The 20,067-nt window shown below is 46.6% G+C and overlaps 1 protein-coding gene across 1 annotated transcript in view; it reads right to left on the reverse strand.

The window, feature by feature from the left end:
* Nucleotides 1–777: 777 nt before the first annotated feature.
* Nucleotides 778–20,067, reverse strand: part of Panx1 (pannexin 1) — a 38,853-nt gene continuing 19,563 nt past the window's right edge. Inside the window, exons 2-5 of the mRNA XM_027410834.2 lie at nucleotides 17,882–18,021; nucleotides 5,804–6,024; nucleotides 3,520–4,178; nucleotides 778–2,471 (exon numbers count right to left, since the gene is read on the reverse strand). Coding sequence (XP_027266635.1) covers nucleotides 2,392–2,471; nucleotides 3,520–4,178; nucleotides 5,804–6,024; nucleotides 17,882–18,021 — 1,100 coding nt within the window. The 3' untranslated portion in view covers nucleotides 778–2,391. The remainder of the gene's footprint in view (nucleotides 2,472–3,519; nucleotides 4,179–5,803; nucleotides 6,025–17,881; nucleotides 18,022–20,067) is intronic.

Raw genomic sequence — 20,067 nt, forward strand, 5'->3', positions numbered from 1 at the left:
TTATGTCTGTAATAAAAGGACAAGTGCTTACAAAAGCATCCCTCCGCCTCTAGAGAAGTGCTCAAAGCCAGTAAGCCAGCAGGTGGAGGGGTTAACTCCAGCCAAAGTGCTCTGCATCAGTATAATAGCCCTCTGGAGCTAAAAAGCCCACGGCAGCACCACGTACCCCACAGGCTTCTCCCCATGTCCTGGAAGTAGAGAAGCCAGCTGCAGTTCAACTGCTCAAAACCAAGGGTGCTGCTCCATCTAAACTTCAGCCTAGAGAAGATTTATGGCTGAAGCTGGTCATCTGTCTCCAGGAAACCACCAAACACCATAAACCACCAGCTATGAACTCAGGGCAGAGAATGGGCTCCTCCCAACACCACAGAGGGTTTTCTACTTTCTGGGAGGGTCTTCACTGTGGGTATTCCACCTATGTCTTCGCTGGGCTCTGATGACCTCAATACAGGACCTGCTTGTTCATCTATGTCATAGCCAGCACCAAGTGTGATGCCGTGGGTCCTACTGCAGCTCAGGGGAGCATGGGAGAGTGAACTGAAACAGAGGCTGAGGCCCCCAAGCACACATTCTGACCAAACGTCTGTATATGGTCAGGCTTGGAGAGTTTCTGATCTCCTAAAATATCAATTTTTACTGCCTCAAAATATAAGTTATGCTATAAGAAAGATGACACTTTTTGAAAATAAAATCCATATCCTAGAAAAAAATATTTTAAAGGTCATTTCAAAGTAAAAAAACAAAAAACAAAACAAAAAAAACTCCAACCCATACATACACACTGTAGCGAATTGTAATAAAATGTCTCCGACACAGCAATATAAAAATATACAAAATCAGTTTCTTAGTTACCAGGTCTCAGTCATACCATAACTCAACACTCAGCAGAAAGAAGTATCATGGAACAGTGCCATTCAAAGGCCCCAGTGCACTCTTGGTATTTATATGAGCTTTCCAACTCAGAAACTGCCAGGGAAGTACAAGCAAAATCTGCTTTTCTCTACGTTAGGTAAGGCAGATAGCCACTTACCTAACTTCTGGCTTCACCAAAAAGCAATTAGATTAGGTGAACAACTGTCCCTAAGATTAGCTAAAAGCAAACTGGGCAGTTCCCGAGGACTTTCATTTAAACAACGTGTTAAGAATGGGAAAGTCTACAGACTAAAGAGTTTTTATATAAAGTGTGAACGTACAGCATGTTCACGCAGTAAGAACGTGAAGGGGCTTTAACAAATGCTAAATCAGCAAGAATGTTTTATAAAGCCAGGCCTGTGATTCACACCTGTGATCCCGACACTTGGGAGGCTCATCGGGGAAAACTGACGCAATTCCAAGGACAGGCTGAGCTTTGTTACAAAGCGAGACCATGTCACAAAAATTAAAAACTGTTTACAAACCAATGCTTATATCAGTCCTAACCACCCATGTGTATAATTTATTCTGTAATTCTTATTAATGCTAGGAATGTTCTTCTCAAATTACCCCAATTATACAAGTTAATCTGCAAAATTTAAAAAGCTGTGCTTAAATATAAACAATCTGTCTCCAAACTCATGGCAAAGGTCACTCTTTTGTCAGCTCCATGTTCGGCTCACATTGGGCAGTGTCCTTCCCTGTGATCTGTCAGTGTTCTTCAGTAAAATGTGGTACTCCTGTCTCAGATGTCTTGATGACATCTACCAAAAACCTCTAAATTCGATTTCCCACTGGGATGTTTCTGAAGCCTTCCTTCTGAGAGTCACCACGGCACGAGCCGATGCACTATAACTCTGCCTCCTTAGCTGGCTTCAGCAGCACTGCCTCAGCCTGCTGTCCTTGCAGAGGTCAAAGGGCAGGGAGCAGTGGTCAAGGACAACAGTTAGCTGAGGCTGGCAAGTGATAGGAGAGTTTGCAAGTGCAAGAGCTGAGACACCAGGTACACCCAATTTAGGATGCTGCCATGCACAGGCCAACACTGCTGGTAGGCCAGCGAGTGCTTTTCTTATTCAACAGCCAGTAAGTGCACACAGAGGGCATTATTAAATTAAATCCTGACATGTTTATTATTATCTCATAAAACAAGACATCCCCAAAGTGCTTGCTCTCCAGAAGTTCCAGGTCTTACAACCCTGACAGTCTAGAACGGTGTTTCTCCGAAGTGCTAGAAGGCTGTGCTCTTAATAGCCTTTCAATGAGGACTTCGGGCAAAGCCCACTTACTCATTTCCATATTTTGTCTTATGGGACATTCCTAATCCATTCTTCCTTTACACTATTGGCCATTATATCTATTAGGGCCTGGTAAAACACACATCACATCACTACCAAAAACATTTACTGCAAACTAGCTACAGACCCAACAGGGGTGCTTCAGCCGCAGAAGTCACGGACTTGAAAGTCAAGAATGAAACCATTAGCATGATGAATTCAGAAGTCTCTGTCGAGAGTTCTTCTCTCCAATGTTTGTTGTAGTGTCACTGCTCAGGTCCAAATCTGCCAAAATTAAAACCATTATTTAGAAAGGAGGACTAGCAGGGAACACTGACGTCAACTAACTGTGAGAAGGACTGCTCACATACATTGTTTTACCATGTCTGCTTCTTAGTTTGAAGTCTGATATTAGGTCAAGGACAGAAGTCAAATGGTGGCTTTGGGAGTAACCAGCCACTCTCTGGGTTATATGAGGCCTGCTCCTGAGGAAGGAATTCACAGTAAATGTGGTCCAAAGACTCAGGAGGTCCTAGGTTTTAGAGAAGCTAGATGGACATGTTGTCAAACTCCCTTCTTAATATTTATGTTCCTACCCATAGATCAGTGCGGCCCTCAGCCTTGGCCAGAGAACCTTCCATCTGCAGTGGGCAGCGATCACCACAGACTCCCAGCTGGTTAGTTCTGACAGCAAGTGAAATGACTGTCCAGGGCTTAGTCCTAAATGAGACACTTCTGCTAACCCCCCAGTCCCTAAACCAAAGTTCAAGGAATGTCCATGAAGAGGAAAGAAAATTAAGAGCAAGGGGGACGGGGACAATTGCTGACTTCTGAACACGACATCCCTTCGCCTCTAGAGAAGTGCTCAGTGAGTCACAAAATAAGTTAAACAAATAAACAAAAACAAAGGGGTAGGAAGGTGGGAAGGAGCTATAAGGGGCGGGGTGGGGGGGCAAGCTGGATATGGATATCAAGTTACACTGTAAATATGTATGAAATGTCAAGAACAAATAACCAATACTGAAAAGAAGGAAAGGTAGAGAAGGGCAAAGAGATAGGAGGTACAGACAGGAAGACAAGACAAAGACAACAAGGGAACCAAAAACAGGCAGAGCACGACACAGCAAACAAAACACAAACAGGCCAACCAGAGGGCTGAGAGGCAGACAGAGGGAGAAGCACAGATTCATCCTTGTTTTGAAACTTAGGGTAACAGTAATTTGTTTCCACGTTTTCCCCCAGGACAACACTGGGGCAATGGTTCAAGTGACCAGCAAGGTAAAGAAAGCCCGGATTGCTACAAAGGTGTGCTTGTCCAGAGAGCCAACTGTACCTTTGAACTCCACCATCTGGCTGCCCTGGTCCTCTCCCTTGATCTCTGAGCACATGGGAGTCTTCCCATCCATGACGTCCATCTTGATCATGCCTAGGTTGGTCAGGAGCAGCATGGGGTCGATGCCCTGCCCATTGCTTTTAATGTTCTCCAGCACCTTAAGACACTTGTATGATTTGAGCTCACTTATGTTCTCTTCCAGAAAGAGGTTGTAGAGGCTCAAGTCGTTGTAGCCTTCAGACTTGAAATGTAGAACATCGAAGGTGGGCAGGATTTCATATACTTTGAGAACATCTGTCTTCTGCCGGAACGGGACGAACAGTGTGTAGATGACCACAGGAACCAGCAGAGCATACACCATGAGGTTAATGAAGCTGAGCAGCTGGAAGATGCCGACAGCAATGAGCTTGCACTGGAAGCGATCGGGAATGGTGCTGTCATTTCTCAGGACGCCCGATTTGATGCTGCACAGAAACTCGTCTGATAGTGAGGAGAGGCTGAAGTAATAGCCCAAGTAGACACATGCCAGCAGTATGACTGCAAATGTCACCAGCCGGCAGCTAATGTATTTCATGATTAAATGACTAGAGCTCTTCTTTGTCTTCAAGTACTGCTCCACAATTGGGTACTTGAAGTGGCTTTCAGATATCTCCCACAGACTGAAAAACAAAGCAAACAAAGAAATAACTGAGATCCTTGTCTGTCTCATCAAATGTCAAAGGCATGGACATTTTCAACATTGTCACACTGAAAACTTCAAACACAGTAACTGTAACTTCACTCAAGTACTAGGGAATAAAACCATGCTTAAAACCACTTTTTCCTCTTGATATTTTAAACATTTAAAGTTTTATATGAGTACTTTGCCTGCATGTGTACAGTGCCCTTGGAAGCCAGAAGAGGGTGTTATGCCTGGAACTGGAGTTATAGACAATTGTAAGTCAACATGTGGATGATGGGAACCAAATTCAGGCCCTCTGCAAGAACAGCAAGTGCCCTTAACTGTTGAGTCATCTTTCCAGAACCCTTTTAATATTTTAAAGACAATCTGGTTGATTAAATATGAGTTAATATTTAATATTTTTTAGGGCAATGCCTGGTACCCAGGGTTCAATGTCTGTTAAATAAATTTATCCGATCTAGAATAGCAGCTAGTAATTGTTTTTAAACCATAATCTCCCACTAAAAATGCAGAATAAAGTGAAGAAATTTTAAGACCAACTAGAACACATGCTTCTGCCAGGGAGGGTTGGGAAAACTCGGTGGACCCAAATGGCATCGTCATGTCCCTTGCTCTCCTCTCCCACAGGAGACTACATGACAGTGTTTATCTATTATCTAGAAATAAAAGGGTAGAAAAAGGCAAACCAATGCAGTTAATGAATAATGTTGCACTCGAGAGTCTGGAATTGTGATGGGTAGTTTTATGTCAACTTGACAGAAGCTAGAGTAATTTTACAAGAGGGAACCTCAATTGAGAAAAGGTCCCGTACCAGATGGGCATGCGGACAAGTCTGTGGGGCATTTTCTTGATTGTTGATTGATGTGGGAGGGCCCAGGTCACTGTGGGCAGTGCCATCCCTGGACTGGCAGTCCTGGGTGCTGTAAGGAAGCAGGATGAGCCACCCATTAAGAGCAAGCCAGTAAGCAGCACTCCCCCATGGCCTGTGTCTGAGTTCCTGCCCTGCTTCAGTTCCTGCCCTGATTTCTTTCAATAATGGACTGCAATGTTGAACTGTTAGCAAAATAAATCCTTTCCCCTTCAAGTTGCTTTTGGTTGTGGTGTTTTATCACAGCAATAGAAACCCTATGACCGGAATACAGCAGGTGGTTTTAGCAATAAGACAACTATTGCTATTACTGTTATTACTAGCAATGACAGAGCCAGAGGAAGAATGTGACAAGGCAGGGCCTCCACCTATTGGGGCCACTTCTCTTTCTCTCATCCTGCTTATTTGTTTGGCTGCCTCAGAATCCTCTGTGCTTCTCCATTAGAGGACATCAAAGCAAGTAAGCTTCAGGTCAGACTTTGATCTGTCATCCCTGTGAGAACTGCTTTTCAAAGGATGGGACTGGACAGGGAAAGGAAAACTGACCTGAGGACAGTGTGTGTGGGGGGAGGAGTTGTCCACTGTAAGTTGATGGTAGACACCCTACCTACTTCCCTTCCCAAGAGTAGATTCCCTTCCCACTCTTGGCAATCAGCACTCTGGGCCAGCCTGGCAGGAGAAAGGACAGGGAACTTATCCTAGGGTGGCTATGGGCAGCCCTCTGGAGCTGTTACCTTTGCCCCACATTCTCATTCACTCCTGGCGGTCCAGGTCCGTCTCTCAGGTCCAAGTCCCGAGCGCTCTTGGCAGCCTTGATGGCACGGTTGTAGACTTTGTCAAGTTCCTCCATGATAAACTTCAGGTCTGAGCAGAGATGCGGAGCTGCTGCGAAGCGCCAGAACAGCGTGGGCAGGTACAGGAGTATGGCAAACAGCAGCAGGATGTAGGGGAAGAACTGGAAAGCAAGAGCCAGGCATGGTCAGCACATCCTCACAGCAGCAAGAAGCCATCATCGGCTTGCCTGGAAGCTGTCCTCACTCTGCCAGGAGCTGCTCTTGTCCTCATTTCGGGGACACATGAGCAATCCCATGTCACTCATGGACACCAGCTTGCTGCCTGTTGATTACTGCTTGTTTCCGTATCTGACCCAGAGGTGACCCCTTTTCATTCAATAGACATTAATTTGAAGTCACTGGTGACTACAAACAGTATTTCCTTCTGAGAGGAAGAATAAAAGAAGGAGGAAGAGGAGCAGCTGTAACGATAAATCTTTCTGCCAGTCGCCTGAGTTCCACCTGCCTCCACGTTAAGGTCCCAAGTAACACACAGAGACTTATATTAGGTCCAATGCTGCCGGCCAATGACTAGGATTTCTTACTTGTTAGCTTAATTATCAACCATAATTACCAATCTATATATTTTAAAAAGACTTATCCGATCAAGGACACCAGGGGCATGTGTCCTCTCTTGTCGGGCTCACATGGCAGTGCCAGAGAAGAGAGGAGGAAGAAGAGAGTAACTTCCTGCTTGTCCCTGCTTATATTCTGAGTCTGTCTGCTATGTCACTTCCTGCCCGGATCACAAGACTTCTCTTTACTACATTTCCCGGAATCCTCCTTAACTCTTAGTCTCGCCTAACTTGCTTCCCTACTGGCCAACAGTACTTTATCAACCAATAAGACAAACATATACACAGAAGGACCTCCCCCATCAAGCAGCAGCAGAAGAAAATGCACTCCCCCATTCCTTAGAACGATCCCCTAACAGAACCACAATTAAGGAACAGGTAAATGGCACAGTGACCTTTGCTGCTGTTGTTTTTCCTTTTGTTTGTTCTGGTTTAAAGCTCTAAGTTTTTGTTTTGCTTTTTTTCCATCTTTGGAATCTGGGAAAATGCCAAAGAAACATTATGAGAAACTGGAGTTAGTGGTTCAGTAACTATCCTGTAAAGCAGCTGGAGTAAGCAATTAAAACCCACAGGATGTGGAGGGAGAAACCTTTATAGCTGGAACAGACCAAAGCCTCATCACGGTAACAGAATTATGGCGAGGGACCAGGAGTAGTGGACATAGAGCCTCTGACCCTCAGTTTCCCTCTCTGAAGTGGTCACGTGACACAGGTGTCGTGAAGATGAAACTAGATCACTCTGGAAAAGATGCTAAACAAGACTGATGCCCAGCCTGTCATAAGCACTGGAGAACACTGGGAAAAACCAACAACAGAGCTTCCTCTTAGTCCTTCTGATGACCCACAGGCCTGTGAGAATAACTCCTATCAGAATAGGGGAGAGGAAGCTTGGAGTGGTTTCTGTCCCCAGCTCACAAAGCTGGCAAGTGACCCAGTTAGACTATGACCCCCAAGCCACAACTTGACATGCTCTACACAGCATTATATTACATTGTTCCAGCTCCACAGTTCATTGTAGTGACACCAGGGTCATCCTAACTGGACACACATCCTCTCCTTAAACGTATCTAAGAGTATGCAGGACCTGTGCTAGGCCTGTACTGTAGCTGCAGGAGGGGAGCGATGCTGCAAAGGCACTATGGGTATTCCCAGAGCCCTGCCAGCTTGTCCACATACATGTCAGCTGGCACATAACCGTGAAGGAAAACCTCCAGGCTCTGGTTCCGACCTCACTAGATTTTCCATGGCTGTCCTGCTTCCCTCTCTAAAACCTGGCCCCAGGCACACATTACCCCTGCAGCTGTTGGGGCTTCATAGCTCCCTTGGTTGTGTCAAAATGCCTTGGTTTTGCTTGTTTGTTTCTAAATGCCTAAAGTAAAACATTGGGTTCACAAAGGAAATGGGTGTGCAGATACAGTTATCAAAATATGGAAAAGTCTTCCATACATGTACTTGTCTATTATTAACCCAGAGACAGGGCCCAGTGGATAGTCTTTTAGCTATATAGTTCTGAAGTGGAGATGAGGAAGCCACATTAATCCAGACAGAATGTGCCTTCACTGGGTGACAAAGCCCTTGCTGCTAACTCTAGCAGAAGTTAAGGAGAAATTGGGCAATCACCCATTCACAAACATCCTGGAATCCCTGATGTAATAGAAACAGAAAAGGAAACCCAAATGGATCCAAATTCTGTAGCACCCTCCATGAGGATGTACTTTGGGGTTCGCACAGGATGAGGTCCTTCAGTGTTAGCCTGATTTGCAAAGAGCTGGCACACAATGGCATACTGTAGGTTGGGCACTGCTGGGTCAGTGTACAGTTAGCAGTGATCATTCCATCCTTGTCTATTCTAGTTACTGTCTATTATGAAAATTAACCTGGCAGCCAAGCTGTTTCCAACACTGGGACAGTCAAGCACTTTCTCCAGGAGCCATAGGCACTGAAACCATTTCTAACTTGGTCTTGTGACATTTTTATGGGCCATGCTCATTTGGGGGTTATTTGAATAATAGCATTTACCTTAGACTGTTCCCCTAAAGTAACAAGCATACAATCTGTCAAACAGACCCAACGAGTGTGGCATGCAGCCCACCGGGCAGCAGGGCACGGTACACTGTAATTAGAAAAATGAATGTTTAGAGAGAGCATTTGCAGTTTCCTAAATATCCTTGTAGCCTGGTTGCCTCTGCGGGGATGTGTAGAAATGCTTTGTCTGTTGCTTTCTCCTAGTCTTACACTCGCCCATGTCCATCAAAAATAAAGGGACTGTTCTGCATGTCTTCAACATGGCAGTCAAATCAGTTCAACTGAAATATGAATCTAAAAAGTGTTAGCTAAGTTACAGCCTTTACAATTTTTTTTGCCAGAGTTAGAACATGGAGAACCAAGGTGTCTGCATGAGGGGAAGCTTTGCTGCCTACTCTGAACTAGGTCTGAGGTGGGCATCACTCAAAGCTCTGACTGTACCCCTGGACACAATGTCCCGGGTGGTTGGTTGGTACTGCATTCTTCCCAAGACAGTGAGACCCTCACGGGGAACCAAGTGGCCACTCCACCTGCAACTTTCAGCCTGCTTATGATCAGATTTGTATTGTTCATGGAAGAGGTTGGGGTCACATGACCTCTGTGTGGAAGGAGCCTAAGGTAACCCAGAACAATCCCCTGCTATGGTCTCTTTCTTCATCTAAGGCAAAGATCCATGTAAGCAGCTGAACAACACGCCCTCCCCCCCAAGGGATATGTCACTTGTCTTACAGGATTAAATGGAGAGGGGATGTGGGCTCAGAAACATTCCTAGCATCTGTTCTGAGCCAGGAAGTGACAGGGTACACACCTCTCAACTTCCCAGGTTCAAGTAGCAACATCTCCCCAAAGGTCACATAGCCCAGCAATTAGAAATCAAAACACAGAGAAGCCACAGAGTGTACACACTTAGCACAGAGAAAACAGAATTAGTCCCTAAAGAAAGTGGTCAGAACCTTCACAAAAGAGGCAGATCCTTCTGCTTACTACACTGTGAAGCAACTTAATAAAAAGAAAGAGCAAACAAAAATAGGAATATGACTGTGCTAAACTAGGATCACATTTCTCCTCCTCAGCGGCCCTTCGAGCATCTGCTTTCTTCTGCCTGGAAGCTTTCCATCTGTCTGGTGAGTTCTCATCCAACAGAATAAATAACATGGTAACATCATACACAACACCAACATAAATATCATAATGACATAAATAGCAGCATAAATAACAAGTCCATGTGAGGAAGGAAAAAGAGTTGAGGCTGGATGGTTGACAGACTGAATAGAATCCCTTTAAAGTCCAAGAACCATGGCTGGAAAGATGGCTTAGTAGTTAAAAAGGACACAGGTTCGATTCTCACTTGGTGGTTTATGACTATAACTCCAGTTCCAGGGGATCTGACACTTTTCTGGGAAGCAGGCATGGTTTGTATGGTATACAAACATACATAAGGGAAAAAGAAAAAAAAAACCACATAAAACAAATAAACTAAAAGAAAACAAAACAGAATCAGGACTCGTGCATGTGAAACTGCTCATAAATAGGGTCATGGTGATATAGTTAGCTCTAAGAGGACATATAAAGTAAGACCTAAACCAAAGACTAACGGCAGCTACAGACCGGAGGCTCGAGTCTGATGTTGAAGGCAGAGACTGGAGACGTGGCTACCATCCAAGGAACAGATGTGACAGCATCCCCTCTCTTCGCTGTCAGCACTTCCTCTTAAGTCTATGGGTCAAGGAGAGACTAAACCCCTACTGTGGAGTTTTCTCTGGTCTGTGGTGGTCATCACACAGGCTCTAGGGAACACCAAACGTTAGCTAGCAACTAACTATGAAGGCCCCCTACCCCCATACTGAACACAGCGGGAGACCATGATCAAAACTGCCTTGGCAAAACAACAAAACAGTACAGAGAACTTCCAGAGGTGGTAAGGCAGGTGGCCCCTGCAGCAGAGGACAGAAGTGACGGAACTGAAGACAGCTGCAGAGCAAGGGCACTCATGTGACAGAAAGGCAGAAGACCTGCGGACTATGGTGGGCCTCCGGCCTGTGCAGGGGTGTGGGTGCTGGCACTGGCAGCTGAGAGAAGCACAGGAGGAGGACTGCACACAGAGAAGAGGGAGGGAAGTGGGAGGCAGATCTAAACTGAGAGACTGGCATGAGATGCCTGTAGTCAAGAAGACCCTGGCGGAGATGTACAGTAATCGCCGAGAGTAAGGGAGGAGCCTGGCTTGTGACTCAGCACCTGACAGCACACAGACACCCGAAGCCAAGAGAACAACAGCAGAGACGACCCCAGAGGATGGGGGAAGCCAGAGGGAGGACCCAGCTGGGGTCCTGTAACATTGCAGGATCAGACAGAGAATGAATATTGGAAGAGACGGGAAGGTCAGAAAGTAGGAAGTAGGCAAAACAAGATGATCTTGGATTTAGGGACATGACCTACAAAGGTGTAAGGATGCTGGTCCTGGCTGTGGAATGTTCGAACGAAAATCACTTAAAAGACAGTTCCAAATATGGGAAATGAAGAATGGAGGCATCACACCCTGAGCAGCTTTCAGGATGCAGATAGTAAAGATGTCAAAAGGAAGACAACAGGCTGGTGGGATCCGAGGGTGGGTACCACTCAGAGAGTCTGGAGAAGAGAGTAAACTAAACATCTGCACAGAAGAAGGAAAGGACCAAGCCAGAAGAAACAGCCACCTGCAAGGTCTGAAATTCTGCATGGGATGACACGTCCCCTGTGGTACTCTGCTCTTGTGCAAACATGCAAGGGGTGAAGCTCTGCATGGGATGACGTGTTCCCTGTGGTACTCTGCCCTTGTGTGAGAGCACTTTAGGATTGTAGACCAGACAAAGGTGTCTTGTGAAGTGCCAGGACTTTGGGGGCCACTTTGTTCCTGCTGCAGCCATTCCCTTTGGTCACTGCACTGTGTAAACAAGTGTAGATTAATGGGTAAAGGCAGCTGTTAGCAGTTTAAAACATTATTTGAAGAGAAGCTGGGTTTGGCTAGAGAACATGTGGGGTCAGTTTGACAACCTGACCTGGACTTTGCTTTTTGAGGAGTGGTGTGGTTCTCAGATCAGTGACTTCACTGTCCTTCCTGAAGCTGCCAGAGTGACTGTGATTGCTAGCTTTGTCAACTTGATATAACCTAGAATAGCAGCTCTCAACTTGTGGGTGTGGGTGTGGGGGGTGAATGACCCTTTCACAGGAATCACGTATCAGATATCATACATATCTGATATTTACATTGCAATTCACAACAGTAGCAAAATTGGTTATAAAGTAGCAATGAAAGCAATTTTATGGTTGGAGGTCACTCCAGCATGAGGAACTGTATTAAAGGGTCGCAGTGTTAGGAAGGTTGAGAACCACTGCTCTAGAATCATCTAGAAGAGTCTCAATGAGTGACCATCTACAGCTAACCTGTGGCATGGCTATGGGAGACGGCCTTTTATTAAGGTGCGTGGGAAAACCTAGCTCACTGTGGGAAGCACCATTCCCTAGGCGGGAGTGGGAAGTGGTCCCAAACTGCACAGGAGTGGACTCTGGGCACATCCAGCAATTAGCACACATGTATTCCTTCCTCTCTGCTGGGTGCAATGTGGTCAGCTGTTCTTGCTGCCTTGACTTCCATAGTGACGGACTAGAACCTGGTGTGTACATTGACATAAATCACTTCTCCCACAAGTTGCCTTCAGTCAAGGTACCTACCACAGCAACAGAAATGAAACTCAGAGAGACACAAAATAGCAGCCCTCCCTCCCCGTGACGACATCTGCCCAATGATGTGCCAGTGCACACGATTTGCCGAACGCCAGTCTAAATTGGTGGTGCCCAGGCAGGCCAGCAGCATCAGGATCCCGCAGGAGTCAAAGACAACTGCATGCCTGGCTTTAACCCCAGTGTTCAAAGTTCTATCCTAGCAGTGTGGGTGGGCTCAGACCCCTTGTTTGTACATACTCCAGGTAATGCCAGAGGCTTCATGTGAATCCTCCACGCTACAGAAATACTTTGCCTGTCTTGTTAAGTGCTTTTTATTCTTACTGTATCTTTTAAGGGCTTCGTTTTAAATAGAAACCTCACTAATCTTTGCTGACAGGCTGAACTGGAATGAAGAGAACAATGAGAGTTCACACAGTCTTAGGGCGCCCCCTGCTGGTCTCCTGGATGCACTCACAGGGCCCGCAAAACCTTGCAGCTCTTAGCGCCACAGGAAACCGTCAGCAGTGAGTGGAGTGGGAGAGCAAGGTGGAAGGAAGAGATGAGAGGTCAGTCTACTCAGCAGGGACAGTTACCACACTGACAATGCTGGTCCACAGTGACAGCCACTTAAACATTACACTGAAGGCTGTCCTCTGTGGGATGTGAGTCTCCAGGTTTGGCTGGCATCGAATTGAGACATGTTGAAATAAACTCTAGTCCTTGTGAGCAAGCCAGAAGAACCTACACAGAACATACAAGCCACCTTCTCCCTCGCCTGTTCCACAACAGTAGTCACCGAATACACTTGCCACTTAGGAAAAGTGATTTTAAAAAGGATGCTCTGGACAAAGGGATTTTGTAACCTGAAAATTTCCCCATTTTTTCTTGTTTAAAACGACATCAAACCATACTGCTGCACTATTATTTAAGGTGCAAATTGTACCACTGTCAAGTTTTATGGTTGCTACCTCCCTTCCTCCTTCCCTCCTTACTTTTTTTCTTTTTTGTTTTGTTTTGGTTTGGTTTTTGGTTTTTCAAGACAGGGTTTCTCTGTGTAACAGCCCTGGCTGTCCTGGAACTCACTCTGTAGAGCAGGCTGGCCTCAAATTCTGAGATCTACCTGCCTCTGCCTCTTGAGTGCTACAATTAAAGGTGTGTGCCACCATTACCCGGCTTATGTTAACTACATTTGTATATTTTATTTTTAAAAGGTAGAAAATGGAAAAACATTAAAGGTGGTAATACAGGAGTTATGATTGCCCTATCTGTGCCCAACTCAAAAAAACCACATCTTTGTTCTCTGCCGTGGGCTACTTTACCAGTTAGAGAAAATTTTGATTTCTTTTATAGATGTTATTTTACTTTTAATTAAGTGTGTGAGACTGTGTATGCCAGGTATATGTGGTTACTTATAAAAAGGCCAAAAGATGGGGTCTGATCCCCTGGAACTGGAGCTTCAGGCAGTCATGAGCTGCCTGCTATGCAAACTGGGGACCACTCTGAGGTCTCCCGAAGAGCAGTACAGACTCTTAACCACTGGTCCATCTCTTCAGTCCAAGATCTTGATTTGTAAGTCCTTCTCATTCTAGGACCATCACAATCAAATCCCACACACTGAATGGCCGCAACAATGTGAGTCTTCTCTGGCAGGTCTGTAGACCTAGGTGTTCCTGGCAAGGGCCCTGGGGAGGTCCTTTTTGCCCCTCCTTGGCCTGGGTTACAGGTCACCTTCCCACAAGTGTCCCCATACATCTCCCCTCTATGCGTGCCTAATGTCCAAGTTTTTTCTTTATGAGAGGACACCTGCCAAACTGGAGGTGGGACCCACCCCACCCCAGGATGATGTCTCCTAAGTCACTAACCATATCTGTAGCATATCTGTTCAAGTAAAGTCATTTCAGGGTTAATACAGCAACATAATCTTTTAGGGGACACAATTCATCTTGGTCTCAGTCCTCAGCATACCCCTGGCAGCACTTGGCACAGGCTACTATATTGACAAGCTGCTATTTAGAGGACAACCTGCTCTTTACTCCCACAGTACTCCTTTCTGTTGTCTCTCCTCCCCAGTTCTGTCCTCTGTGGGTTCCTCTTAAGCCCTCAACTCTTTATGCTAGATGCCTTTTAGTTTCTGTCCTAGTTAGCTTTTACCATCAGCCTGGCACAGCCTACATCTGATGGGGGATCCTCGAATGAGGAACTGCCTGGGTTAGATTGGCCGGTGACATATTTTGAGGGGACAGTTATGATTACTAATCGATGTAGAAGGGATCAGCCTATTGTGGGCAATGTCATTCCCTGGGCAGGCGGTCCTAGGTTGTATAGGAAAGCTAGCTAAGCGAGAGCCTGAACATGAGCCAGAGAGCAAGGCAGCAGCAAGCAGTGCTCCTTCATGGTTCCTTGAGTTCCCACCCTCAGCTCCTTCAGTGGCTGATTATAACCTGGAAGTGTAAGCCAATTAGTTCTTCCCTCCCCATGCCGCTTTGGTCAGAGTTATCACAGCAACAGAAAGGAACTGAAAGAGACCCCATCCCATCTACACCCACCCTAGAGGAGGTCAGTCTCCCAACTTCCACACAAATCCTGATAGACACCAACGCACTGTGAAGAGCACCTTCTCTCTACTCATGGCCCAAGGGCCATGGAGCAGCTGTGTGTAAGAGCTGAGCACCGCCATCTGCTTCTTCTCAGATTTCCTGCATCCTCGCCAATCCTGGACCACACCCTGGCTCTGATCCTCCCCTCCGCCTGCATAGTCCCATCAGCACATTTCTTTGGCCCCAGCTCCTCAGACACCTGGGATGTCCCTTTTCCTGTATCACCAGGCATGCTATGGGGGTTGGGGGGTGAGAAGGTTGGTTCTCAACCTTCCTAATGCTATCACCTTTTAGTACCTCAGGTTGTGGTGACCCCAACCATAAATTTATTTCGTTGCGACTTCATAACTGTAATTTTGCTACTGTTATTTACTGTGATGTAAGTATCTGACATGCAGGACATCCTGGGGTGGCAACCCTCTGGTTGAGAACCCCTGCCGCAGGCAGGGCCTCAGTGTTTGCTGGTTCAGTATCTCTGCCTCTTCTCCAGCCTCAATTCCACCTCCTTCTAGGCGCTCTCACATATGCAGTCTTCCTGGACGTGAAGCCTCCCCCACCCTCACACACCATTCCCACCCAGCTCGTTACCTCTGCCCACAAGGAAAGCATATTCTCTAAGAAAAAGGCCAGTTGTTTTGTTTGTTTGTTTTTAAGCATCATCATCATTTCTTCCTCACACACTCACTCTTCACCCTGGACAACCTGGCTGCCACATTTAACTCCCTGCTGCCTGGAGCAGGAGCCTCAAGGATTAACAATGCAGTAGGATTGGCTCAGCCTGCAGCAGAGGGATTTAAAGAGCTCACAGCCTGGTCTGCAAGCCTGTCCCTTGGTTTATGGGGAAACCACACTTTCCCTTTTCTGTCTCTCTTTCTAATTATTCTCCTGCATGTTCATTTCACCACCAGTGAACTTGGAGAATCCGACACGCCATCTGTGGCCCATGGCTGCCAAGCACACATCCAACATAAGGAGGGCCCTCGATCAGCACCAGCTAAAAGGAACTCTGTGTCACTGTCTGCAGCTTGAAAAGCTCCATTTGAATATTCTAGTCCCCTGTGACATCCTCCATATATCACATTCTCTGAGTCCATTGCTAATAAGCACTGACGGGTCTGAGCAGGCCCTCCTATAGGCCTGTTTCTGTTTGTGACTTTTCTCCGAGTTTCCCTGCATTTATGGTGTGTCTGCTGAATGCCAGATACCCAGCACGAGAAGGACAGATCACATTTGAGGCTCTGGACAATGTCCCCTTCCTCCAGGGAGAACTCAGCCTCACTTCTGGCAGGCAGGTAACCTAGAGACACTGTCAATGTCTAAGCCAACTCACTCCCCTGGCACTGAAGTGATTCAGACCAGGACTCTAACCCCGGGGAGGAGCCCCCTTTCCCAAGGAAAGGCCCAACCAAGCCTGAGTGTTAGCCAGGCAGGTCTCAACCTCAACCTGTCCTGAGTCCTGTGAACCTGGCAAGCTCAGAACCATGTATCCAAGTGAACATGCCATCTCTCAGCACCAGAAGAGAGCATGGGGAGCTCATCACACAGGGAGCCACCCACACCACTTCCTTGACTGGAACATGAGGAGCTGGGAGTTTGCAGACCTGGGTTCTGTTTGTACAGTCCCAGACTAATCTATGGCCCTGGGCCTCATTTCTCAAGGTTCCCTTAGCTTTTTTAGTGAAAAGCATCTGCCTTTTTTTCTCTCCAGCAGGCCCACAGTAGCTGTCATCCCTGCCAACTCTTACATTATGCAATCCCAGCTACAATCTGAGGTTCAGCCAATGCCAACCCAGAGACTGTACAACTTGGCACTTCACGGTGACATTTTAACATGGACTTAAAATATAGCGGCATGGACTGAGACTTACAAACAAAGGTTCTGATCCCCTGCAGTGTGTCCACTTGTGCTGAGAGCCCTTATAACATGGTATACTGACCAGTAAATCATGCAAAGCTGACAAGGACCCACCGAGTATGTAGGCTGCAAATCAAAGGGAAAAGCCCAACCCAGTGACCTCCATGCCAAATGCTCACTAAACAGGTGCGGGGGAAGACAGGGTTGGAGGCAGCATGAGTCAGAGCATGCAGAAAGAGCTTTTCAAGAGAAGAATGCTGCCTGGCTGTCCAGAGGAGTTAGAGCAGCAGAGGATCTGTGGTCAGCACTGGCCCTGCAGAGCTGACTACTATGTTTTCCACAGTTCATGTGAGCTCCAGAAGATACAAATGTTCTACTTGTTTTTTATGAAGGGCAAAGAAGGGTGAAGGAAAGGCTAAAGCAGAACCCTGCTTTTGTATGTGCAAGGAAGACTCAAGTGTCCATCATCACGGAAAAGACCTGAGGTGTCACATCATCACTCAGAGAAGACTGAGACGTCATATCATCACTCAGAGAGAAGACTGAGACGTCACATCATCACTCAGAGAGAAGACGTAAGAGTGTTCTTCTGCACACACTTGCTGGTTCCAGCTGCAGTTCCTTACTCTCCATTCTTTGTATACCCCCACCCAACGGTGGCTTGCCCTGCACCTCTTCTCTCTAGTCTGAACAGCCTGGTTAAGAATGCCTCTTGGGTGGTTTCTCTCCTTCCTTTTAGAACATGTTCCCACTAGAAACCCATCAAGAGCTGTGGACCTAGGATTCGTGGCCAGGTTTCTGGGTGCACCAGCAACACAGTGGCCAGAAGCAACCCAACTATATATTATTCTTTACTTTTTCTAAGTGACCCATGTGTCACAAACAAGACTCCAGACAACGTTCCAACCCCAGTTCTGCTTATTCAGATGTCCAAAAGGTACGGAGGGCCCACCATATGTGAGACATTCTGTAGGAGAATTAAGGATGCAAAGAAAACAACTATGTACCACATGCCTGTCACTAAAAGGCTAAAATTCAAAGAGCACCTGTTTTCTCATCTGCTCCACAGAGACATCCGATGAAGTCCCTGCTGAGGCTCCTCCAGTGTGGCTGACCACACACCCCTTGCATGGTTGTGGGGGAGGGGGACAGGACAGCCTCTCCAGGCCTCCACTTCTATATCTGTAAAGCAAGTACAGCAGGTGTGTCTGTATCCCATATCTCCTTACCTTGTGCAGCCACAGTGGGAGGTTTCCAGACTCGTTTTGCAGGGAGCTCTTCTGCTGCACAGCAGCCCAGCAGTATGAATCCACAAAGGCAGCCTGTCGCCAGGAGAAAGAACTTGGGGAGAAGCAGCTTATCTGTGTACCTGGGAAGCAAAGCAGAAAGTTCCAAATGAATGAAGCCCTGGGCCTGCACTCCCTTCCCCATCCCCACCGACTCAGCGATCTTAAGTTGTCACCCAAGTCAAAGCTTCCTGCCCTGTGAGTCTCAGCATCACATACCAACTGAATATGGGCATCAAGAACTTTTGACAGTAAAAGGTTTCTGAATATGCAATGACCAAAATCTCAAACTCAAATGGGTAACAAATGCAAGGTTTTCTGGAAGTGTTCATCCATGTAGAACTGCCCAGGGTTCTGATTGCACAGTGAACACTCACCACCACGCAACGCCCTGAAGCACCTCCGTGCACAGCCAAGACTGCTGTATGTTACTGTCCTAGTTACTTTTTTTTGTCAACTTGACACAAGATAGAGTCATTCAGGAAGAGGAAAGCTGGTTGAAGAATTACTGCTAACAGACTGGCCTGCCAGCATGTCTGTGGGGCATTTTCTTAATGATATGGGAAGACCCAGCCCACAGTGGGAGGTGCCATCCCCAGGTAGGTAGGCCTGGGTCATATGTAAAAGGTAACTGAACAAGCCAGGAGGAGCAAGTCAATAAGAAGCATTCCTCCAAGGCCTCTGCTTCAGTTCCTGCTTCCAGGTTCCTGCCCTGGCTTCTTTCTGTGATGGACTATGATGTGGAAGTGTAAATCAAAGGAACCCTCTCCTTCAAGTTGCTTTTGGCCATGGTGTTTATCACAACTATACAAAGAAAACTGGGATGACAGTTAGGAACTGCAGTGTTTTAATGGTACATCCAAAGTTTCTACTCTCATGGAAGCATCATGGCTAAATTAGGGAAACCAGACTACAAACTGTTGTACTATCATTGCACATTATGTAAGGATCAAATCAGTACATACTCAGGTTGAATTAAGGCAGCAAGCACATCCATCTCGTTAGTATGCACTTTGCTGCCATCTTTAATAAGTGGTAAAATTATATACGTACAAGAATGGTGTTAAATAAAACCTATTTGACATACCTACACACCTGGGTTCTCATAATGGCTACAGAGTTTAAGAAGCTTAATCCAGATTGGGGAGCACCCAGACAGAGGAGGGGATGATGGTGAGGAAGGAACTAAGATACGCCCCAGCACATACTAAAACTGAGCACTGTGGCAGTACAGCTCACTGACACTGGCCCTGACAGCAGCCTCGGCTCAGGTGGGAGAAAACTCTAGAAAGCAGTGAAGCCATCGTAAAAAGAAAAGGGAACAGGAAAGAATCAGCCAGTATGGACAGAAACACAGAGTTTAGGAGGTCTACGGAGACGGGGCATTCCACAGGTAAGCAGGCTACAGATGAGCCTATGTAGGTGCACACATGTGTACATGTGCATGTGGAGGTCAGAGGTCAACCTTGACTATTCCTCGGCAGGCGTCATCCACCCTCACTGGAAACTGGGGCTCACAGCTTAGGCTAGGCTAGCTGGCCAGCAAGGCCCACAACCTGCCGCTGGCCTCTGCCTCCCCAACACTGGGATTGCAAGTATGTACCACACCTGGCTTCTAAGGATTCTAAGGATCAAAGTCAGATTCTCATTCCTATGCAGTGAGTGCTTTCTTGGGTGCCTTTGTCCCCAGGCCCTAAGAAAGAGAAGTCTGAAGGGACAATGGTCATAGATGACTAGTGGGTAAAGCGGAAAAAAAAATGGCATAAACCAAATTGTTGCCTAAATGGTTTAGATTTAGAAGGCAAATGCCCAAGACTACAAGCCTCCCAATAGGACACGGGGCTGGAGCGGGGATGAGGACAGGAGACCTGGTCCTATTCAGGGGTTGTTGTTAATGTGTTCCTCTGGGAAGAGACTGCGGGGTATGGCTTTCTCTGCAGCAAACTGAGAAATGCCTTGCTCTGCACACGCAGCTGTTGTGTGCCCTGGATTCTGAGCAGTAGTCACTCAACTCATGTGGCCTTGGGATCCAGCAGCACTGCTCACTCCCTATCCCCATCAAGCGTGTACTGGGTTGGGGATGTGTAACCAGCATGAGAACCAGCTGCTGCCTGCTTCTCCTTGCCTTC

The sequence above is a fragment of the Cricetulus griseus genome, chromosome 4 (genome assembly GCF_003668045.3).
Source record: "Cricetulus griseus strain 17A/GY chromosome 4, alternate assembly CriGri-PICRH-1.0, whole genome shotgun sequence".
NCBI lineage: Eukaryota > Metazoa > Chordata > Mammalia > Rodentia > Cricetidae > Cricetulus > Cricetulus griseus.